Here is a 19,711-nt window from a genome sequence, read left to right as displayed (position 1 = left end):
AAAGTTACTCTTCAAATCTCTGGCTCAGACGCAAATACACAGACATCATAGAGAATATTAGATTGTGTATTTTCATATATTATGTACAGATTTTCACTGAACCACCTCAGACAACACCACACAGTACATAGTTCATAGAGGCCACACGACACATACGACAGCAGTAGTATACAAAGGATCAGAACTCTTGTAGAAGAATAGGCTTTCGTTTTTTTGTCCTCGCGTCCAAACGCACGAGTCACGATGACAGGAAATGCAATCCAGTTCTCGCCCTCAAAAAGGCTTCCGTCGTCATAGTTACAATTACATGAACATTGCGGCTACCTTCCGTGAAAGATGGACATCAGAGAGGTCTTTGCCCAATCAGGACAGACCTCCATCACTTGTGTCCAATAGAAAGAGGTTTACAACTCAGAAGGACCACCTTTTTTGTTATACACTGGCCCATGACATTATCATTGTGCCAACTCAGTGACAGCTCACCTAGTCACGGTTTACAGTAGGCATACTTTTGTTTTTTAAGATCCAACAAAGACCTGTGAATATAAATGAGCATGTGTTCAGTTAACTAAACAAAACCTACATCCCCTACATCCCCCGGTCTGCAAACAGCATTCAGTGAGGATTCACACAAGGGGGTTGGTCTCAAAAGTCTACAATGGCGTCCTTTTCTCATCTCCTTCCTTCACCTGCACTAGTCTGCAACAGGTTGATAGGTGAGATGACACTCTCCTGTCCCATTTGGCCCATAGGGCTTTCACCTATCCTGGGATTTCAGATCAGTGCAGATGAAGGGAAGGAGATAGGCAAAGGGGACGAGGAAAGGAGACTACTTTTGACTATCGAGATGCAGTCCCAGACTTAGTTCCACCGCCAAGGATTATTACTGCACACAGCGCTCCTCTAAGGCCTTTCATTCATCATCACAAGAGCACAACAATCCAAGGGCCCCTTTAAGAGCACTCCCATTTTAAATAGATGTATTTATCTACAATTTAGGACAGGTCCCCTTTAATGAAAAAGTGCTCAACTCATAATATATATATAAAAACTACATTTGATATGTCCAACAATTAACTTAAAAATGCATGGACTGCTTGCTTTGTTGAAAGCAGCCTGGTTTGATGCGTGGAATAAGTCATTACTAAATTCACAACATTTCAACAGGATCACAATCGTTTGTGGTGTCCCAGCTTGGTCAGGTCAGTAACATGATGGAAGGGAACACATTGATGAAGTCAGAGGGGGTATTACAAAACAGGAACACACAGGGCTAAAGTTACCAGACACCGGGCAAACTAACTCAATGAATGATGATTGTGCTGACATTTCAATATGCACCCATTTGTGTATACTACTTCACATTCATTCACAATTCCCAGTATATATATCGACCAATCACTCACTTACAGCAAACCATTCAGTACATATGCAGGTGAGTTACTTCAATTAAGAAGGTAGACATATGTAACAGTCACCCTCACAGCACACACAGGATTCTGTGTGGATAACAATCCCTCACCAGACTTCTAACCTAAACACAATCAACCCCTCCCTTTTCAAACTGTTCGTTGGATTTCTGCTCAGAAAATAACATTTTCTTTAGGTCTAGATGTAGAGACTGCAGAAGTGCTAGTAATATTTCACCGCACCCACTATAACATCTGCTAAACTGTGTACGCAACCAATAAACTTCGATTAGATTTTCACTTCCATCCAGTTTCATTTGGATTCATTTATACTGTAATAATCTTGACACTTATGACATCACTGTTGAATCCTTATTCATCATCTCCTTCTAGGCAGAGAACAGAAAGCATAGGTACTAAAAATCTCAAAATGGAGTGGGGTGTTACTGCGGAGACCGTTTCCATGGAGACTTGGCCTTTCCGCCCGTGCGGTTTAGCCGGCGATTCTACAGCTCTTCTGGATTGTCGTCCTCAAAGCAACAGGACCCCTAAAAAGAACCACGTTGATATGATATAGCAGGCTGCTGAGGTGGGCAGCATGAATAACGTGTTAGCACTGGGCTAAAAAGGAATGGACTGAGAAAGACTGGTCTCCATGCCACTGCTCATCCTAGCACATAGAACAGGGATTATGGAGAAGATATGCATTCTAGAATAAACCTTTCACCCCAACGTGTCTCAGGTAAGAAACCATATGAAACCCCCACAAACATTACTGAGAGCAGAACACAATGTGAGTCTTTTTCCCTCTCTCTCTCTAGTCAAGAAGGTTTGGAATCCGCGTGCAGATTGAAAAGCTGAGTCTTCAGTGTTCAGTTCGATGGGAGCTTAGAAGAACCACACTGCAACCCAAACCACAGAAGATTAAAATACAAATGGCAACAAATATCAAGTGGATTTCATCATCATTTTCACAGTCGGTCCAAAAAGTGGATTTTTCTTTCTTCTTGTTTGCAGTTCAAAAGTCCAACTCCCCTTTCATCAGTCTGTCGTCATTAAAAGAGGGGAAAGTTGTTTTCAGCCAAATAGGTCTTTCAGGTCGTTGTTGACGGACGAACTGTGTCTGAGCCCACCACCCGCGTTCATTCCGGGAGCGGCTGTGGGCTGAGAGAAGTTCTGCGGGCTGAAGAAAGGGTTGGCCTGCATCCCGAACCCGCTGGTCCCCCCTCCCATGGCTAATGGCGCGCCCTGCATTGGGGCAGTCTGACTGGGCTGGGCTGAACCAAACTGATTAAGCCAGGGGGTGGCGGTGGTCCCAGGGGTGGGCTTGGGAGGAGCCATTTGGTTGAGGCTGACTTTGGGCTTGTTGGAAGTGAACAAGGAGTCCAAGGCAGACATATCAGGGGTGTTGGTGCTCCCCTGGTTGTGGGTCAGGGCACCAAAGTTAGGGGTGCTGGTGGTGGTGGCCATCCCTCCGTAGAGGCCGGGGCCTGGGGGCCGCATGCCCAGCCCACCTGTCTGGAAGCCCATGGTTGGGTTGTAGCCGTTGCTGACCATAGAGCCCATGGGAGTGGTGGAGGGGTAGGCTGAGATGGTGCTCCCCTGGATGAGGCCTGGTCTGGGGGGAGAGGTGAGGGACAGGCTGCCCAGGGATGTCATATTGTTCAGCAGGCAGCTGGTCAGGTCCTTGGCCTGCCAAACACATCAGGTCATCATCTCAATGACAAATAGGTGGCAGGTTTGAAGTGGGAACTAAAGTAGATTACGTCACTCTAAACATCAAACTAATAAATCATACAGATATATTGTGATTGTTCTATATGAGAAGTTCAAAACGTGTAACCATGGATGGCTACATTTTCACGTGAGTATGTGTGTATCTCTACTACCTGGGTAGAAGGAGTAGCTGGTTTGATACTCTGGGGGGCTAGTGCTGGCTGGTTTCTTAGTTTGGCTGCCTGTTCCTGCTCCTTGGCTAACCGCTGCTTCTCCTCCAGAGTCAGAGACATCTATAGAGAGAGAGGGAGAGAGAGAGAGAGAGAGAGAGAGAGAGGAGGAGATCGAGAGAGAGAGAGGGGGGGGGGAAAGAACAGAAAACATGAATAATAACTCCTTATCCCTGAAATATACACTAGCAGCTATACAAGGTTAGGATAGATAAGATGGGTTTGGTAACGTTCAATCACAAAAAGAGAGTCAAACAGAACATGCACCACCCAAGCTAATTTAACAGGAACGTTAACAGACTTCCAGTGCAATACGTTTGCTCCAGTCTGTGCCTACTGAATAAGATCCAGAGTACGTACTCTGTTGAGTTGGGGAGCTGATGCCGAGTTTCCGTTCGCTTTCCCATTAACCCCTGCACTCCCAGAACTCCCTCCAAAGACATCATCAATCTGGAAAAAGACAATGGTTTCAATAAGCCATAACACTAACCCATGCCAACATGCATTTTTATTATACAGTTGGCCTTATAAGTGTATGAAATTACATACATCAAGCCTTTATTAAATCAATCCTTCATGCATTTGCCTCATCTGGGCAATCGCCTCTCCCCTCGTTGTCAAGGAAATGACCTCTCACCTGGTTGCCAGGGCTGGGGGTGCGCTTCGTCTCTTCCGATTGGTTGGTCTGACTGGTATTAATAGTCATACTCCTGAGGACAGACAGAATAGTTCAAACTATTTCATTCAGGGGAATTTGGTTCGCACAAACATAATCAAACAATACTCAACCCTCATCTTTCTAATCAGATTCTGAACATTAACTTGCATCACATCTTTCCTGAGTCATTGTTGACTAATAAAAGGAGAAGCAGGAAGATAGTAAATACAGAAACAACAGAAGTCTAAAACATTATAAAGTGTGTAGTGCCCTGTGAGTGTGCATAGAGAATAAAATACAAATGTCTGACCATCTCTATGCACACTCACAGGACTCTACACCCTAGCCACACTGACACTCCAACACACATACACAAACCTATACATATCTACCTCTATCGACCCAGTATCCCTACTGGAACTGACCCTGTATATAGTAACCTTACCCCTATACATATCTACCTCTATAGATCCAGTATCCCTACTGGAACTGAACCTGTATATAGTAACCTTACCCCTATACATATCTACCTCTATAGATCCAGTATCCCTACTGGAACTGACCCTGTATATAGTAACCTTACCCCTATACATATCTACCTCTATAGATCCAGTATCCCTACTGGAACTGAACCTGTATATAGTAACCTTACCCCTATACATATCTACCTCTATAGATCCAGTATCCCTACTGGAACTGAACCTGTATATAGTAACCTTACCCCTATACATATCTACCTCTATAGATCCAGTATCCCTACTGGAACTGACCCTGTATATAGTAACCTTACCCCTATACATATCTACCTCTATAGATCCAGTATCCCTACTGGAACTGAACCTGTATATAGTAACCTTACCCCTATACATATCTACCTCTATAGATCCAGTATCCCTACTGGAACTGAACCCTGTATATAGTAACCTTACCCCTATACATATCTACCTCTATAGATCCAGTATCCCTACTGGAACTGAACCCTGTATATAGTAACCTTACCCCTATACATATCTACCTCTATAGATCCAGTATCCCTACTGGAACTGAACCTGTATATAGTAACCTTACCCCTATACATATCTACCTCTATAGATCCAGTATCCCTACTGGAACTGACCCTGTATATAGTAACCTTACCCCTATACATATCTACCTCTATAGATCCAGTATCCCTACTGGAACTGACCCTGTATATAGTAACCTTACGCCTATACATATCTACCTCTATAGATCCAGTATCCCTACTGGAACTGAACCTGTATATAGTAACCTTACCCCTATACATATCTAACTCTATAGATCCAGTATCCCTACTGGAACTGAACCTGTATATAGTAACCTTACCCCTATACATATCTAACTCTATAGATCCAGTATCCCTACTGGAACTGACCCTGTATATAGTAACCTTACCCCTATACATATCTACCTCTATAGATCCAGTATCCCTACTGGAACTGACCCTGTATATAGTAACCTTACCCCTATACATATCTACCTCTATAGATCCAGTATCCCTACTGGAACTGACCCTGTATATAGTAACCTTACCCCTATACATATCTACCTCTATAGATCCAGTATCCCTACTGGAACTGAACCTGTATATAGTAACCTTACCCCTATACATATCTACCTCTATAGATCCAGTATCCCTACTGGAACTGACCCTGTATATAGTAACCTTACCCCTATACATATCTACCTCTATAGATCCAGTATCCCTACTGGAACTGAACCTGTATATAGTAACCTTACCCCTATACATATCTACCTCTATAGATCCAGTATCCCTACTGGAACTGAACCTGTATATAGTAACCTTACCTCTATACATATCTACCTCTATAGATCCAGTATCCCTACTGGAACTGAACCTGTATATAGTAACCTTACCCCTATACATATCTACCTCTATAGATCCAGTATCCCTACTGGAACTGACCCTGTATATAGTAACCTTACCCCTATACATATCTACCTCTATAGATCCAGTATCCCTACTGGAACTGAACCTGTATATAGTAACCTTACCCCTATACATATCTACCTCTATAGATCCAGTATCCCTACTGGAACTGACCCTGTATATAGTAACCTTACCCCTATACATATCTACCTCTATAGATCCAGTATCCCTACTGGAACTGACCCTGTATATAGTAACCTTACCCCTATACATATCTACCTCTATAGATCCAGTATCCCTACTGGAACTGAACCTGTATATAGTAACCTTACCCCTATACATATCTACCTCTATAGATCCAGTATCCCTACTGGAACTGAACCTGTATATAGTAACCTTACCCCTATACATATCTACCTCTATAGATCCAGTATCCCTACTGGAACTGACCCTGTATATAGTAACCTTACCTCTATACATATCTACCTCTATAGATCCAGTATCCCTACTGGAACTGACCCTGTATATAGTAACCTTACCCCTATACATATCTACCTCTATAGATCCAGTATCCCTACTGGAACTGACCCTGTATATAGTAACCTTACCCCTATACATATCTACCTCTATAGATCCAGTATCCCTACTGGAACTGACCCTGTATATAGTAACCTTACCCCTATACATATCTACCTCTATAGATCCAGTATCCCTACTGGAACTGAACCTGTATATAGTAACCTTACCTCTATACATATCTACCTCTATAGATCCAGTATCCCTACTGGAACTGACCCTGTATATAGTAACCTTACCTCTATACATATCTACCTCTATAGATCCAGTATCCCTACTGGAACTGAACCCTGTATATAGTAACCTTACCCTCTATACATATCTACCTCTATAGATCCAGTATCCCTACTGGAACTGAACCTGTATATAGTAACCTTACCCCTATACATATCTACCTCTATAGATCCAGTATCCCTACTGGAACTGAACCTGTATATAGTAACCTTACCCCTATACATATCTACCTCTATAGATCCAGTATCCCTACTGGAACTGACCCTGTATATAGTAACCTTACCCCTATACATATCTACCTCTATAGATCCAGTATCCCTACTGGAACTGACCCTGTATATAGTACGCATACTTACTTTATTGTGTTGTTCTTATTTTTTATATCTCATGCGTTTTTGTTCTACCTTGTTGTTTTTTGTAAAACATTGTTATGGATTCATCATCATTGTTTTTTAGTCAAACATTGTTATTGATTACTGCATTGTTGGGGTTAGAGCTGCAAGAAAGACATGTCACTGTACTGGCGCGCGTGACATTACAACGTCAGAGGAAGACAGGAGGGAGAGAATGATTTGACTGATACCTCTGTTGTTCCTGCATGCTGTGTAGCTGCTCCAGTTTGGTCTTGTGTTCTGTCTCCATACGAGTCAGCATGTCTTTGATCACAGCCATGAAGGAGTTAAACTGAAACACACAGAGAGAGGGTGGGAATACAACCTATATGTGTGTGTGTGTGTGTGTGTGTGTGTGTGTGTGTGTGTGTGTGTGTGTGTGTGTGTGGGCATCTACCTACCTGGTTGAGGTTGAGGTTGTTGTCTATACTGAGCGAGACTAGGTGAGGCAGACTCTTGGCGGCTAGGTGCTCTTTGGGGATGCCCAGTTTCTTATGGGAGAAGGTACACTTGTAGATCCCTATGGGAGGAAACAAACATTCCACAATAGATCAGAACCACAACGCAGCAATACTGTTAAAGCGATAGATCATGTTTTTAAGTGTTAGCCTATTTCAATTTGTCATTTCATCCGAGGTGAGTTGTTGACTCATTTCATCCGAGGTGAGTTGTTGACTCATTTCATCCGAGGTGAGTTGTTGACTCATTTCATCCGAGGTGAGGAGTTGACTCATTTCATCCGAGGTGAGGAGTTGACTCATTTCATCCGAGGTGAGGAGTTGACTCATTTCATCCGAGGTGAGTTGTTGACTCATTTCATCCGAGGTGAGTTGTTGACTCATTTCATCCGAGGTGAGTTGTTGACTCATTTCATCCGAGGTGAGGAGTTGACTCATTTCATCCGAGGTGAGGAGTTGACTCATTTCATCCGAGGTGAGGAGTTGACTCATTTCATTCGAGGTGAGTTGTTGACTCATTTCATTCGAGGTGAGTTGTTGACTCATTTCATCCTAGGTGAGTTGATTAATTTTATCCTAGGAGATTCTAAAATGAGATCGAACTGTTCAACAGTACTAATAATTTTTCTGTTGAGATTTCCTTAGTTTGCTTTTTTTTTTTCAAACAGTCCCTAGGACTATCATCTAGATTCTAAGACGTTCTAGATGTTCTGTTACCTAGAACCCCCATGAGTACGGCTGGTTCTCTGGAGGGGATCTGTTGCAGGAAGGGAAGGATCTCGTCAATGACGTACCATTTGTCCAGGTACTCCAGAATCTTCCCCAGGCACACCAGAGAGTTCACCCTCACCTACACACACAGGTCAAACATACGCACACACAATCAGAATATTTCTGTCACCTGTCAATCAATGGTCAGTCAAAAACAACCGTGTGCATTTGATCGAGAGAGAGAGAGAGAGAGTGAGGAGAGAGAGAGAGAGAGAGAGAGAGAGAGAGAGAGACCGACAGAGAAGGACAGACAAAGAAAGAGAGAGCGTCAAATGAAAGCGAGAGACTGACTGCAAGTGAGGAGGTCTGTAGACAGGCAGACTTGATGCGGGGGATGAGTGCGTTCTTCATGGAGGGATACTCAATCAGGTTGGCGAAGGTAGGGATTATGTTCAAACACAGCTCCTGGGGGGGGCACACAAATATATGGCACAGCATTGCTGATGACTTAACGGCAGGGGTTTCCATAGAATCACATACAGCCTACAGCCTAGAACACTCGAATGGACATTGGGATCATAGCAACGGCAAAATATTGTCTGTCTTGGTCAAGCGTATTATAGAATCTCTATGGAGGTTCCCATGTGAGTTTTACAGAGTTGGTTGAATGTGCTGCTAACCACTGGTCCAGGGTCAGGTTTTTCTTATCCTCTCAATGGTTAGTTTAGGATTTGGGGTCAGGAAATGGGATTCTAGAGCTGTGGTTAGGGGCAACTTGTACCACAATCAGTGTTTAGACGTTAACGCTGCAGTTATCCTCCTACACTACATCACTGACTCATTTGGATAGGTAAATAGAGATGTCTGTCTTTTACAATGTACCGTACCTGGCCAACAAATTACACATTAAATCAAGGCGGTGTATTTTTAACGGGCAGAATATGTATGGCAACGGATGACAGTATGCTAATTTATACTTACCTTAAATCACACTCAAACTAAAACCTAACTAACCTCAATCCTAAACCTTATTTCATTAGTACTGCAGTTCTCTTTCTGCCGGTGGAATAAACACTTGATGATGTGCTTGTCCGTGGTACCTGTATCTGGATGGAGGGGGCCTCCAGGGCTCTGTAGACCATGGGCAGAACGCTGTTCTTAATGTCCTCCGGTGGGGTCTTGGTCAGCAGCAGGTCCATCTTTTGCAGGAAGATCAGCAGGATCTGAGAGACACAGAGGGTTAAACGCAGTTCATCCAGGCTTAATGATGGGAGAGTGACAGATAAAAAGAGAGAGATGGGTAACTACCAGTGAAATGAAAGTAGGAATAAAGTGAGCTCTTCTTTTAAGCATTAGTGTCACACACACTTGACGCGCGCACACAACACACACACACACACACACACACACACACACACACACACACACACACACACACACAGTCTTAGCAAAGACCACTCACCATATTGCTTGCCTGAAGGCGTGGAAAGGAGAAGAGAGAGAAACAGTATGATACATACAGCCCTGTCACCAGATAAAGCGTATAGCATCCTCTAGTCTGTTATCTAACCATGCCATCCCTGTAACACACATCAAGCAAACATAGAAGGTAGGCCTGGAAACTGGGTATGGGGATACACTGTGTGTCCTTTACATCCTATGTGTGTGTGTGTACCTGGACAGGCTCCTGCTGCTTGAACACAGGGCTGAGGTCCGGCAGGATGAGTCTGACGTACTCGTCCTTGGTACACTCCTCTGCGATCAGCAGCACGTTGGGCAGGACGAACGGCACCATGTCTGGGTTCAGGAACTCTGAGGTGAGGGCTGGGAGGATACGATACACCACCACTCTCTGGGGTGGAGAGGAAGAGACAGGACACAATGGGGTTAGGAATAGTGGCTGTAATCACAATCATTTGTATTAAGTCACCTTTGAGCACATATTTGCAGTTGAATATAGTAGACAAAACAAAACAAGACCAATCCCAATTTGACTGTATTATTAAAGACCACATTCCAAACTACCTGTCCACTGAGCATGAAGCATTCTACTGCAGGAATGTACAGCTAGGACACCAACATGAACTGTAAGAGCAACACACACACACACACACACAGTGAACACTAACCTTGGGTAGCTTGGGCAAGACCTTGGGCAGGTTTTTGTAGAACTGGGACTTCTGCAGGTTGTCCCTCTGGAAGAGGGAGTCAAAGTAGGCCAGCGTCACCGCCCCCACGTCATCAAAGAAGGGGATCTGAAGCACCCAGACACAGAGAAGGGATGATTCAACTGAGCTGGCTGGTATGTCATGAAGCAGGATCAATGACATCATCTTGCTTAAATCCTCTGACGTAACTTTTTAGGAAGACCATCTTGAAACGGGCCTTCAACCGACGACACATTAATTAATGAATCAGAAAATCTAAAAGAAAATCTAAATCTATTTATCGGTTAGCTGACTTAGTGAGCCTGTTTTAATATGTAAAAAGTCTTGTGTATCCTGTTGTATTAGTGACATAAGGTCATAGTTGGTGACACGGGGGGGTGATCTGACCTTGGTCATCTGGTCAGCGTCAGGCCGGACGTTGGGCGTGACACTCAGCAGCATCTTGACGTGCTCCCTCACCTCCTCAGGAATCTTATTCAACGTGGTGGGGCTCAGTCTGCTGAGCTATGGACAGACAGGGGGAGGGAGAGAGAGAGAGATCACAGTCTGCTGAGCTATGGACAGACAGGGGGAGGGAGAGAGAGAGAGATCACAGTCTGCTGAGCTATGGACAGACAGGGGGAGAGAGAGAGAGAGAGATCACACAGTCTGCTGAGCTATGGACAGACAGGGGGGAGGGAGAGAGAGAGATCACAGAGTCTGCTGAGCTATGGACAGACAGGGGGAGAGAGAGAGAGAGAGAGAGATCACACAGTCTGCTGAGCTATGGACAGACAGGGGGAGAGAGAGAGAGAGAGAGAGAGAGAGATCACACAGTCTGCTGAGCTATGGACAGACAGGGGAGGGAGAGAGAGAGATCACACAGTCTGCTGAGCTATGGACAGACAGGGGGAGAGAGAGAGAGAGAGAGATCACACAGTCTGCTGAGCTATGGACAGACAGGGGGAGGGAGAGAGAGATCACACAGTCTGCTGAGCTATGGACAGACAGGGGGAGAGAGAGAGAGATCACACAGTCTGCTGAGCTATGGACAGACAGGGGGAGGGAGAGAGAGAGATCACACAGTCTGCTGAGCTATGGACAGACAGGGGGAGAGAGAGAGAGAGAGATCACACAGTCTGCTGAGCTATGGACAGACAGGGGGGAGAGAGAGAGAGATCACACAGTCTGCTGAGCTATGGACAGACAGGGGGAAGAGAGAGAGAGAGAGAGAGATCACACAGTCTGCTGAGCTATGGACAGACAGGGGGAGAGAGAGAGAGAGAGATCACACAGTCTGCTGAGCTATGGACAGACAGGGGAGGGAGAGAGAGATCACACAGTCTGCTGAGCTATGGACAGACAGGGGGGAGGGGAGAGAGAGAGAGATCACACAGTCTGCTGAGCTATGGACAGACAGGGGGGGGGAGAGAGAGAGATCACAGTCTGCTGAGCTATGGACAGACAGGGGGGAGAGAGAGAGAGAGAGAGATCACACAGTCTGCTGAGCTATGGACAGACAGGGGGAGAGAGAGAGAGAGAGAGAGAGAGATCACACAGTCTGCTGAGCTATGGACAGACAGGGGGAGGGAGAGAGAGAGATCACACAGTCTGCTGAGCTATGGACAGACAGGGGAGAGAGAGAGAGAGAGAGAGAGAGAGAGAGAGATCACACAGTCTGCTGAGCTATGGACAGACAGGGGAGGGAGAGAGAGATCACACAGTCTGCTGAGCTATGGACAGACAGGGGGAGAGAGAGAGAGATCACACAGTCTGCTGAGCTATGGACAGACAGGGGGAGGGAGAGAGAGAGATCACACAGTCTGCTGAGCTATGGACAGACAGGGGGAGAGAGAGAGAGAGAGATCACACAGTCTGCTGAGCTATGGACAGACAGGGGGAGAGAGAGAGAGATCACACAGTCTGCTGAGCTATGGACAGACAGGGGGGAGAGAGAGAGAGAGAGAGAGAGAGAGAGATCACACAGTCTGCTGAGCTATGGACAGACAGGGGGGAGAGAGAGAGAGAGAGATCACACAGTCTGCTGAGCTATGGACAGACAGGGGGAGGGAGAGAGAGATCACACAGTCTGCTGAGCTATGGACAGACAGGGGGGAGGGAGAGAGAGAGAGAGATCACACAGTCTGCTGAGCTATGGACAGACAGGGGGAGGGAGAGAGAGATCACAGTCTGCTGAGCTATGGACAGACATGGGGAGAGAGGAGAGAGAGAGAGAGAGAGAGAGAGAGATCACACAGTCTGCTGAGCTATGGACAGACATGGGGGAGAGAGAGAGAGAGATCTACTAATTCAAAAAGTATGGAATCAATGAAGCATTACAAATATTGCAGTACACATTGGCATTAATATCTCTGTCCTTTTCTCCCCAAAATGCTAAATAAGACGTGATGCATTCTACCTGAGGTCTGCTGCCTGAATGAGGTCCTTGGCTGCTGTCGCTCCAGAGAACTCCAACTTTATGAAGAGGACCAGCACTCACAACTTTGATGTAGATTTTTTTATTAGCAATCACGTGGACATGTTCTGGCCATCAGGCCTTCATCTCACTCCCCACCCCCTCACCTGGTCCAGCTGTCGGCTGAAGCTCTTGAAGATGTCGTGCTTGTTGACCTGGAACACGGGCTTGCCCTCGTTGAAGACGGCGTGCATCACCACGCCCAGCGAGTACATGTCCGAGGCGGCGTCGCAGCTCACTGACAGGATGTACTCGGGGGCCAGATACTCTGGGTTGGGCAGGCAGAGCGGCGGCAGGTTGGGCTCCCACTCCTTACAGGAATACTTGGGCTGAGGGGAGGAGGTGGAGACAGGTATGTAAGGATGTATACAGATACATACAGGTGCACACAGAGGAAGAGATACATACAGGTGCACACAGAGGAAGAGATACATACAGGTGCACACAGAGGAAGAGATACATACAGGTGCACACAGAGGAAGAGATACATACAGGTGCACACAGAGGAAGAGATACATACAGGTGCACACAGAGGAAGAGATACATACAGGTGCACACAGAGGAAGAGATACATACAGGTGCACACAGAGGAAGAGATACATACAGGTGCACACAGAGGAAGAGATACATACAGGTGCACACAGAGGAAGAGATACATACAGGTGCACACAGGCCACACACAGGCAGATGCGCTGAGCGTCTCACCTCGGCATCGGAGGGGTTGGTGGAGGAGATGCTGAAGTCAAAGCCCATGATCTTCCAGGCTCCGCTCTTGTTGAGGATGACGTTCTCCAGACACAGGTTCCCATGGACCATCTTCACCCCGCTGTGGAGGAATGACAAGCCCTCCGAGATCTGAGGAAGGGAGGGAGATGTGAAGGAGGGGGAGAGAGAGGGAGGGAGAAGAGAGAGATGAGAGTAGTCACAGGGAGAGAACATAACAAAATAGAAAGAGAGTGAAAAAGACAAAGGAAAAGAAAGAGGCATGAAGCAGATAAAGATAGGAGAGGTAAGACAGTGAGCAGAGAAACAGAAAGACAATCTGTGATATTAACTAAAGACTTGGGGATCAGTAAAGTACAGTCTGATTACTTCATCTCATCTCACGTGTCCCAGGCATTTTAGAAGACGACAAAAAAAACATTCACGCCATAACACACACATTCAAGCTGTACTTGACGGAGGTTTTTTTTCCAACCCAGAACAATTATGTAGCATTGACATTTCACAGCATTCCTCCTTCAAGGGGCAACCTGCAGTTCAAACAATAAGAAAGCGCAACTCCGCCAATGTTTTGGTAAAAAGCCGAAGGGTGGGGCTGGAAAATGTTTACCACTCCCAAACGGAGCTATGGATGCAAGAACTGACCATCCATTACATCAACATTATAGTTTTAACCATGTTAAGGCTAGTGTTTGTTTACAATAACAAACAAATGAGTAAAACAAGGCCTCCCGGGTGGCTCAGTGGTCTAAGACACTGCATCGCAGTGCTAGCTGTGCCACCAGAGATTCTGGGTTCGAGCCCAGGCTCTGCCGCAGCCGGCCGCGACCGGGAGGCTCATGGGGCGACGCACAATTGGCCCAGCGTCGTCCGGGTTAGGGAGAGTTTGGCCGGCAGGAATTTCCTTGTCTCATCGCGCACGAGCAACTCCTGTGGCAGGCCGGGCGCAGTGCACGCTGACCAGGTCGCCAGGTGTACGGTGTTTCCTCAGACACATTGGTGCGGCTGGATTCCGGGTTGGATGTGCATTGTGTCAAGAAGCAGTGTGGCTTGGTTGGGTTGTGTTTCGGAGGACGCACGGCTCTTGACCTTCGCCTCTCCCGGGTCCATACGGGAGTTGCAGTGATGAGACAAGACTGTAACTACCAATTGGATACCACGACATTGGGGAGAAAATAAAAAATAGTAAAACAAGCTTTGGGTTCTGATGGGGTATGACAGTTGAACTAAGCTCATAAATTATATTCTTCAAGAATCAAATGGGTAGATATCGTTAATTTAAAAGTTAAGAAAATATATGTAGCAATCACAGATTGCCCCTTTAAATAGCTGTGTGACTTGGCAGGGGAGCACAATCTAACCAATTATCTCCAAAAAATATGCCTGGGACACAATTTAATAAACAGAAAGAGAGGTGTGGTTAGTTCAATTGGGTTTGAAACATACATCTGCCAAGCATTATACATAGCAACAAGACGTGTGTGTGTTCATTTCAGACTGTGTGTGTGTGTGTGTGTGTGTGTGTATGTGCACGATTGCATGTGTGTATTGGGTCTCACCTGCAACAGGCCATACTTGGTCTCCACGTCGTACAGCTTGTAGTCCTTGATGTCTGTGGGCACGGGGCTGGGCAGGTTGTCCCACTGACCCAGCACATTGGACAGACTGGCAAACACTGGCTCTGTACAGAACGCCAGGCAGTCCCTGAAGGAGGGAGGGAGAGAGGAAACAACAGTGTCAATTATTACAAACAAACAATGATGAAGAAAGAAGGAGTGTGTTAAAAATGACAGAGAAGAGAAGAGGAACAGTAAGATAAAGAACAAAAGAGACGGTGGATGGTGGTGAACTAGAGGAAGGATTGAGTAATAAAAAGGTAGAGAAAGAGGTAGTGTGTGTGTGTGAGAGAGCGAGAGAGAGAGAGAAAGAGGTAGTGTGTGTGTGTGTGTGTGTGTGTGTGTGTGTGTGTGTGTGTGTGTGTGTGAGAGAGAGCAAGTGAGAGAGGTAGTGTGAGAGAGGTAGTGAGAGAGATACCAATTAGGATCTGGCTAAAAATACATGAATCAGTTATAGAACCCATTGCCCTATATGGTTGTGAGGTCTGGGGTCCGCTCACAAACCAAGAATTCACAAAATGGAACAAACACCAAATTTAGACTCTGCATGCAGAAATCTGAAAAAATATCCTCTGTGTACAACGTAAAACACCAAATAATGCATGCAGAGCAGAATTAGGCTGATACCCACTAATTATCAAAATCCAGAAAAGAGCTGTTCAATTCTACAACCACCTAAAAGGAAGCGATTCCTAAACCTTCCATAACAAAGCCATCACCTACAGAGAGATGAACCTGGAGAAGAGTCCCCTAAGGAAGCTGGTCCTGGGGCTCTGTTCACAAACACAAACAGACCCCATAGAGCCCCAGGACAGCAACACAATTAAACTCAACCAAATCATGAAAAAACTAAAAGATAAGAACTTGACACATTGGCAAGAATTAACAAAAAAACAGAGCAAACTAGAATGCTATTTGGCCCTAAACAGAGAGTACACAGTGGCAGAATACTTGACCACTTTGACTGACCCAGAATGTACAGACTCAGTGAGCATTCCAATAAAGCCCTTTGAATTGAAATAGAGTGAGAAAGAAAGAGAGAGAGACAGAGAGAGACAGAGAGAGAGAGAGACTGAGTGAGTACCTCTTGTTCCACTTCCTCTGGCAGGTGTATGTATTATTCAGTGCCAAGTCTGTAGAGCTAGGCCCAAAACTTCTCATCATATCTTGCTGCATGTGTGTATGCATCATCTGTCGTGTGTATTTATCAATTTTTTGCATGGGTGTGTATGCATGACTTCCTTGTGTGTATGCATGACGCGTGTGTGTGTGTGTGTGTGTGTTACATGTGTGTGTGTGTGTGTGTGTGTAAAGGCTCCTAGCAGAACTCAGCTAGGCGAAGTGAACATCTGTGCTCACATACTCCCTTAAAATACCCTCACTTGAAAAACTAGAAAAAAGTGGCAATATTACTGTTTGTCCCTCTTGAGACACCGTAGCAGCTAGTACACATCCTTAAAATAGTCTGAATTAATCTAAGATAACTCAAGAGGTCTGTAATTATAATTTTGACATTTTTGCAGATGAGGTCTTAGTCTCGCAATTTTACATCTAACCAAGATGTTTGGAGGAGTATTTCTGAAGTGAAAGAATTTGCATGAAAACGATTAGTCTGTCGTTGAATAACTACAAACACTTCATTGAAGAATCTCTACTGTTGACCAATCACAGACGAAGGGGCGTATACTTCAGCTACCAAACTTGGAGAAGCCTCAAGAAAAGAAAAGAAAAAAAATGGTGTGCTCGAACAGCCCCAAAAAAATCCCGCAGAACACCAAAACAAACAAAAATGTCACAAAATGTAGTCAGAATATACGCGGTTTGGACTGGGAAGCAGACTTAACCCACCTCGACTCCTCCAGTGGGTGCTGGACAGTGAGCAGACGAGGGTGACGCAGTCTGGTGAGCTGCTGCACACCTCTCTTCAGAGACTCAATGATCTGGTCCTTGTCAAACTTCTGATACTTATCCACCATCTTCTTATCAAACACAAACACAGCCACCTCCTGGAAGAACAAACAATAAAACAGGAATTACCTTCTGCATCAGGACACTGACAGTTTGTGTCAGTTGGAGATGGTAAAATGAGTCCCATCTATCCTTTGAACAAATTGTGGTAAACAAATGTGTAAGTTCTCAGGCTGCCCAAGGACTGGGTTGGGAGACATTGTTCTAGTTAAGTATAGAACGGTCCATGAAGCCCCCAGGCAGCCTCACCTGTTTGGTTGACTTCTTGGTTCCGTTGTAGATCCTCCAGCACATGCCGGGCCCGCCGCTGGCGATGTGGCGGCCCACCTCAAATTCCCGCGTCACCGGGTTGCCCATGACGGCGCTGGTCATGTCGGCCGTCACCTTGGTGACAGTGCTCTTGAGCTTGTTCAGCATGGACTCCATGGTGACTCAGCCTGACCTTTGACCCCTGGGGGGGAAGAGAGACAAAAAGGTCACAACTATACGGTATTCTGAAAAAAAGGCTGAACACACACACACACACCCCTTTAGTATGGGGGAAAAACGTAGTCTATTAGCAACACACATTGACAGCTTGCCACCGAGAGCAAAAATCACAAAATGTTGCACATTAAAGTGTCCTGTGATGGCTGTAGACAGAGCTATCGATGTCTCTGACGTGTACCACACACACACACAGTGGGCAAGTGCACTAGGCCCTGGACAAAAGTAGTGAACTATATAGGGAATAGGGTGCCATTTGGGACGCATGCTGGAGATGTGAGTTCGCATGCCAAACAGACTAGTGAGGAAGCCATTGACCCCATGTTTAATTATAAACCTTATTGAGTCACTGTCTGAAGCCCCTATCTGTCCTGTCGGTCTCCTGCAAGCAGGGCATAACGTCATTGCTCTCCTCAACACCTGGGTTTGGTGCTGATGTTGTTGCCAACAGCCATAATTCAGTCAGTGGACACTGCTGGACGTGGACAGAGCCAAGGGCTTTAATCTTGAGCAGGGAGAAAACCAACCGGCCCATAAAACCCATTACTTAATCAGCCTTTTCCCCACTGTGTGTGTGACTAACTTTCTGTCTCTCATTACTGCCTAATCCATCATGTCCCAAACACTGTGGAACATGCACTAGAAAAAAGCAATGATTCACACATCCGTCACCATAACAATGAACTGAAAATTCTGTCCTAAACTAAATGTGTGGACTAGGGCTACGCCACTGCTTATAACTAACTAGAATTTAAATATAACTACAAGAAATGTAAGACGTATCAAATAAATGATATCCAGGTCAGGGCTCCAGCTATGCATTTTGTTTTCTAACTTGCTATCTAAGTGGCTAGATGTCAAGATCAAGCTTCTTGGTTACAGCAGAGACATCCTGAATCAAGATTGATGTTGCCTAAAAAGTATCAAAGTCTACATCTGTCTGCTGTGAAAAGATTTACACAATACTATTCCTGAATGCAGTCGTGTCATTTCAATAAAAAGAGTATTTCAATTTCTAGAATCTCACCTTACTGTCCTATTAAGATCCTCACATTGATGACAGATATTGAAATAGAGCTGAATGAATGTATGAATTAGACCAAAATATATGTCTGCAAACTTGGAGACCTAGCTACTGTATATCATAAGCAAAATGCAATGCAATGTTGGAATATGATATATCCAAAGTATCTCTCTCTCTGGATATTGTATAAGTTAGGCTAAATTTAACACTCCACTTCAATATGGACCTTGTGATCATAAAATTGTTATCAATTTAACTACTTGTTACAATTGGTTGCATTTATTTCCCACTGGAAATGTGAATGTGCCAATCACAGCGACTTTCCCCTCGTCACCTCACCGTCTGTGTAGCTAACTAAGTAGCCAGATCACGTGACTCGGGTAGGGTTTCTGAAGCTGAACAAACACAAGCAGCTAGTTAACGTTACGCTGGCTTCTAGGATAGGCTATCCATACCAGTGAGTCTGCAGATGGCCAGTTCAGCAATTGCGGAAGGAACGCGGTTGTGTGACAGGGTTAGAGCTTGCTACACCATGTAGCTAGCTACGATTATCTTCCAGCTAGCTAACGTATTGGCGAAACCAATACCTGTCTTGTTTAACCGGTTTTTGTTAATGTGGCTACCCAGTTAGCTAGCCGCATAACCTGACATGGATAGATAGCTATCGCATAGCAGTAGGCTAGGTAGGAAGCTAGTTAAAGAGAGACGTCACTTTTGACGTTTGTTGAAATGCCGTGTTGCGTTTCTGGGTCCGAATCTAACTATATCATGCTTACCTGTGTCACGAAGGGAATGTCAGTGGTTTTATGATTCCAAGTACTGTTTAAATTGAAAAACAGTTGTCAGTGATGGCTGTGGTACACAGCCTCCATCTCTCCAGTCCAAATTTCTGGTTGACTTTGCTAAGCTAGCTTGCCACTTACTGTAAACGTCACTTCCGGCTACTCTATTAGATGTTTCCGTTCTGTTCATTTAGGA

General features: G+C 45.2%; 1 protein-coding gene across 2 annotated transcripts; it reads right to left on the bottom strand.

Moving 5' to 3' along the window:
- Nucleotides 1-50: 50 nt before the first annotated feature.
- On the bottom strand, nucleotides 51-19,668 carry LOC106609041 (SCY1-like protein 2). 2 transcript variants are annotated; one of them, XM_014207382.2, is made up of 19 exons: nucleotides 19,510-19,668; nucleotides 17,473-17,674; nucleotides 17,104-17,261; nucleotides 15,199-15,343; nucleotides 13,622-13,771; nucleotides 13,024-13,245; nucleotides 10,849-10,965; nucleotides 10,423-10,548; nucleotides 9,969-10,145; nucleotides 9,756-9,767; nucleotides 9,394-9,516; nucleotides 8,645-8,758; nucleotides 8,300-8,432; nucleotides 7,526-7,644; nucleotides 7,316-7,416; nucleotides 3,993-4,065; nucleotides 3,716-3,805; nucleotides 3,299-3,418; nucleotides 51-3,101 (listed from the first exon to the last, which is right to left on the bottom strand). In XM_014207382.2, exons 2-19 carry the CDS (start codon nucleotides 17,647-17,649, stop codon nucleotides 2,487-2,489), a joined length of 2,772 nt encoding a protein of 923 aa, XP_014062857.1. In that variant the 5' UTR covers nucleotides 17,650-17,674; nucleotides 19,510-19,668; the 3' UTR covers nucleotides 51-2,486. The 2 variants fall into 2 exon arrangements, with proteins under 2 accessions (XP_014062857.1, XP_014062858.1); XM_014207383.2 differs by lacking the exon at nucleotides 9,756-9,767.
- Between the last annotated feature and the right edge of the window lie 43 nt (nucleotides 19,669-19,711).

Source organism: Salmo salar, chromosome ssa07 (assembly GCF_905237065.1).
Source record: "Salmo salar chromosome ssa07, Ssal_v3.1, whole genome shotgun sequence".
Classification (NCBI taxonomy): Eukaryota; Metazoa; Chordata; class Actinopteri; order Salmoniformes; family Salmonidae; genus Salmo; species Salmo salar.
This window is presented reverse-complemented; position numbering and strand designations above follow the sequence as displayed.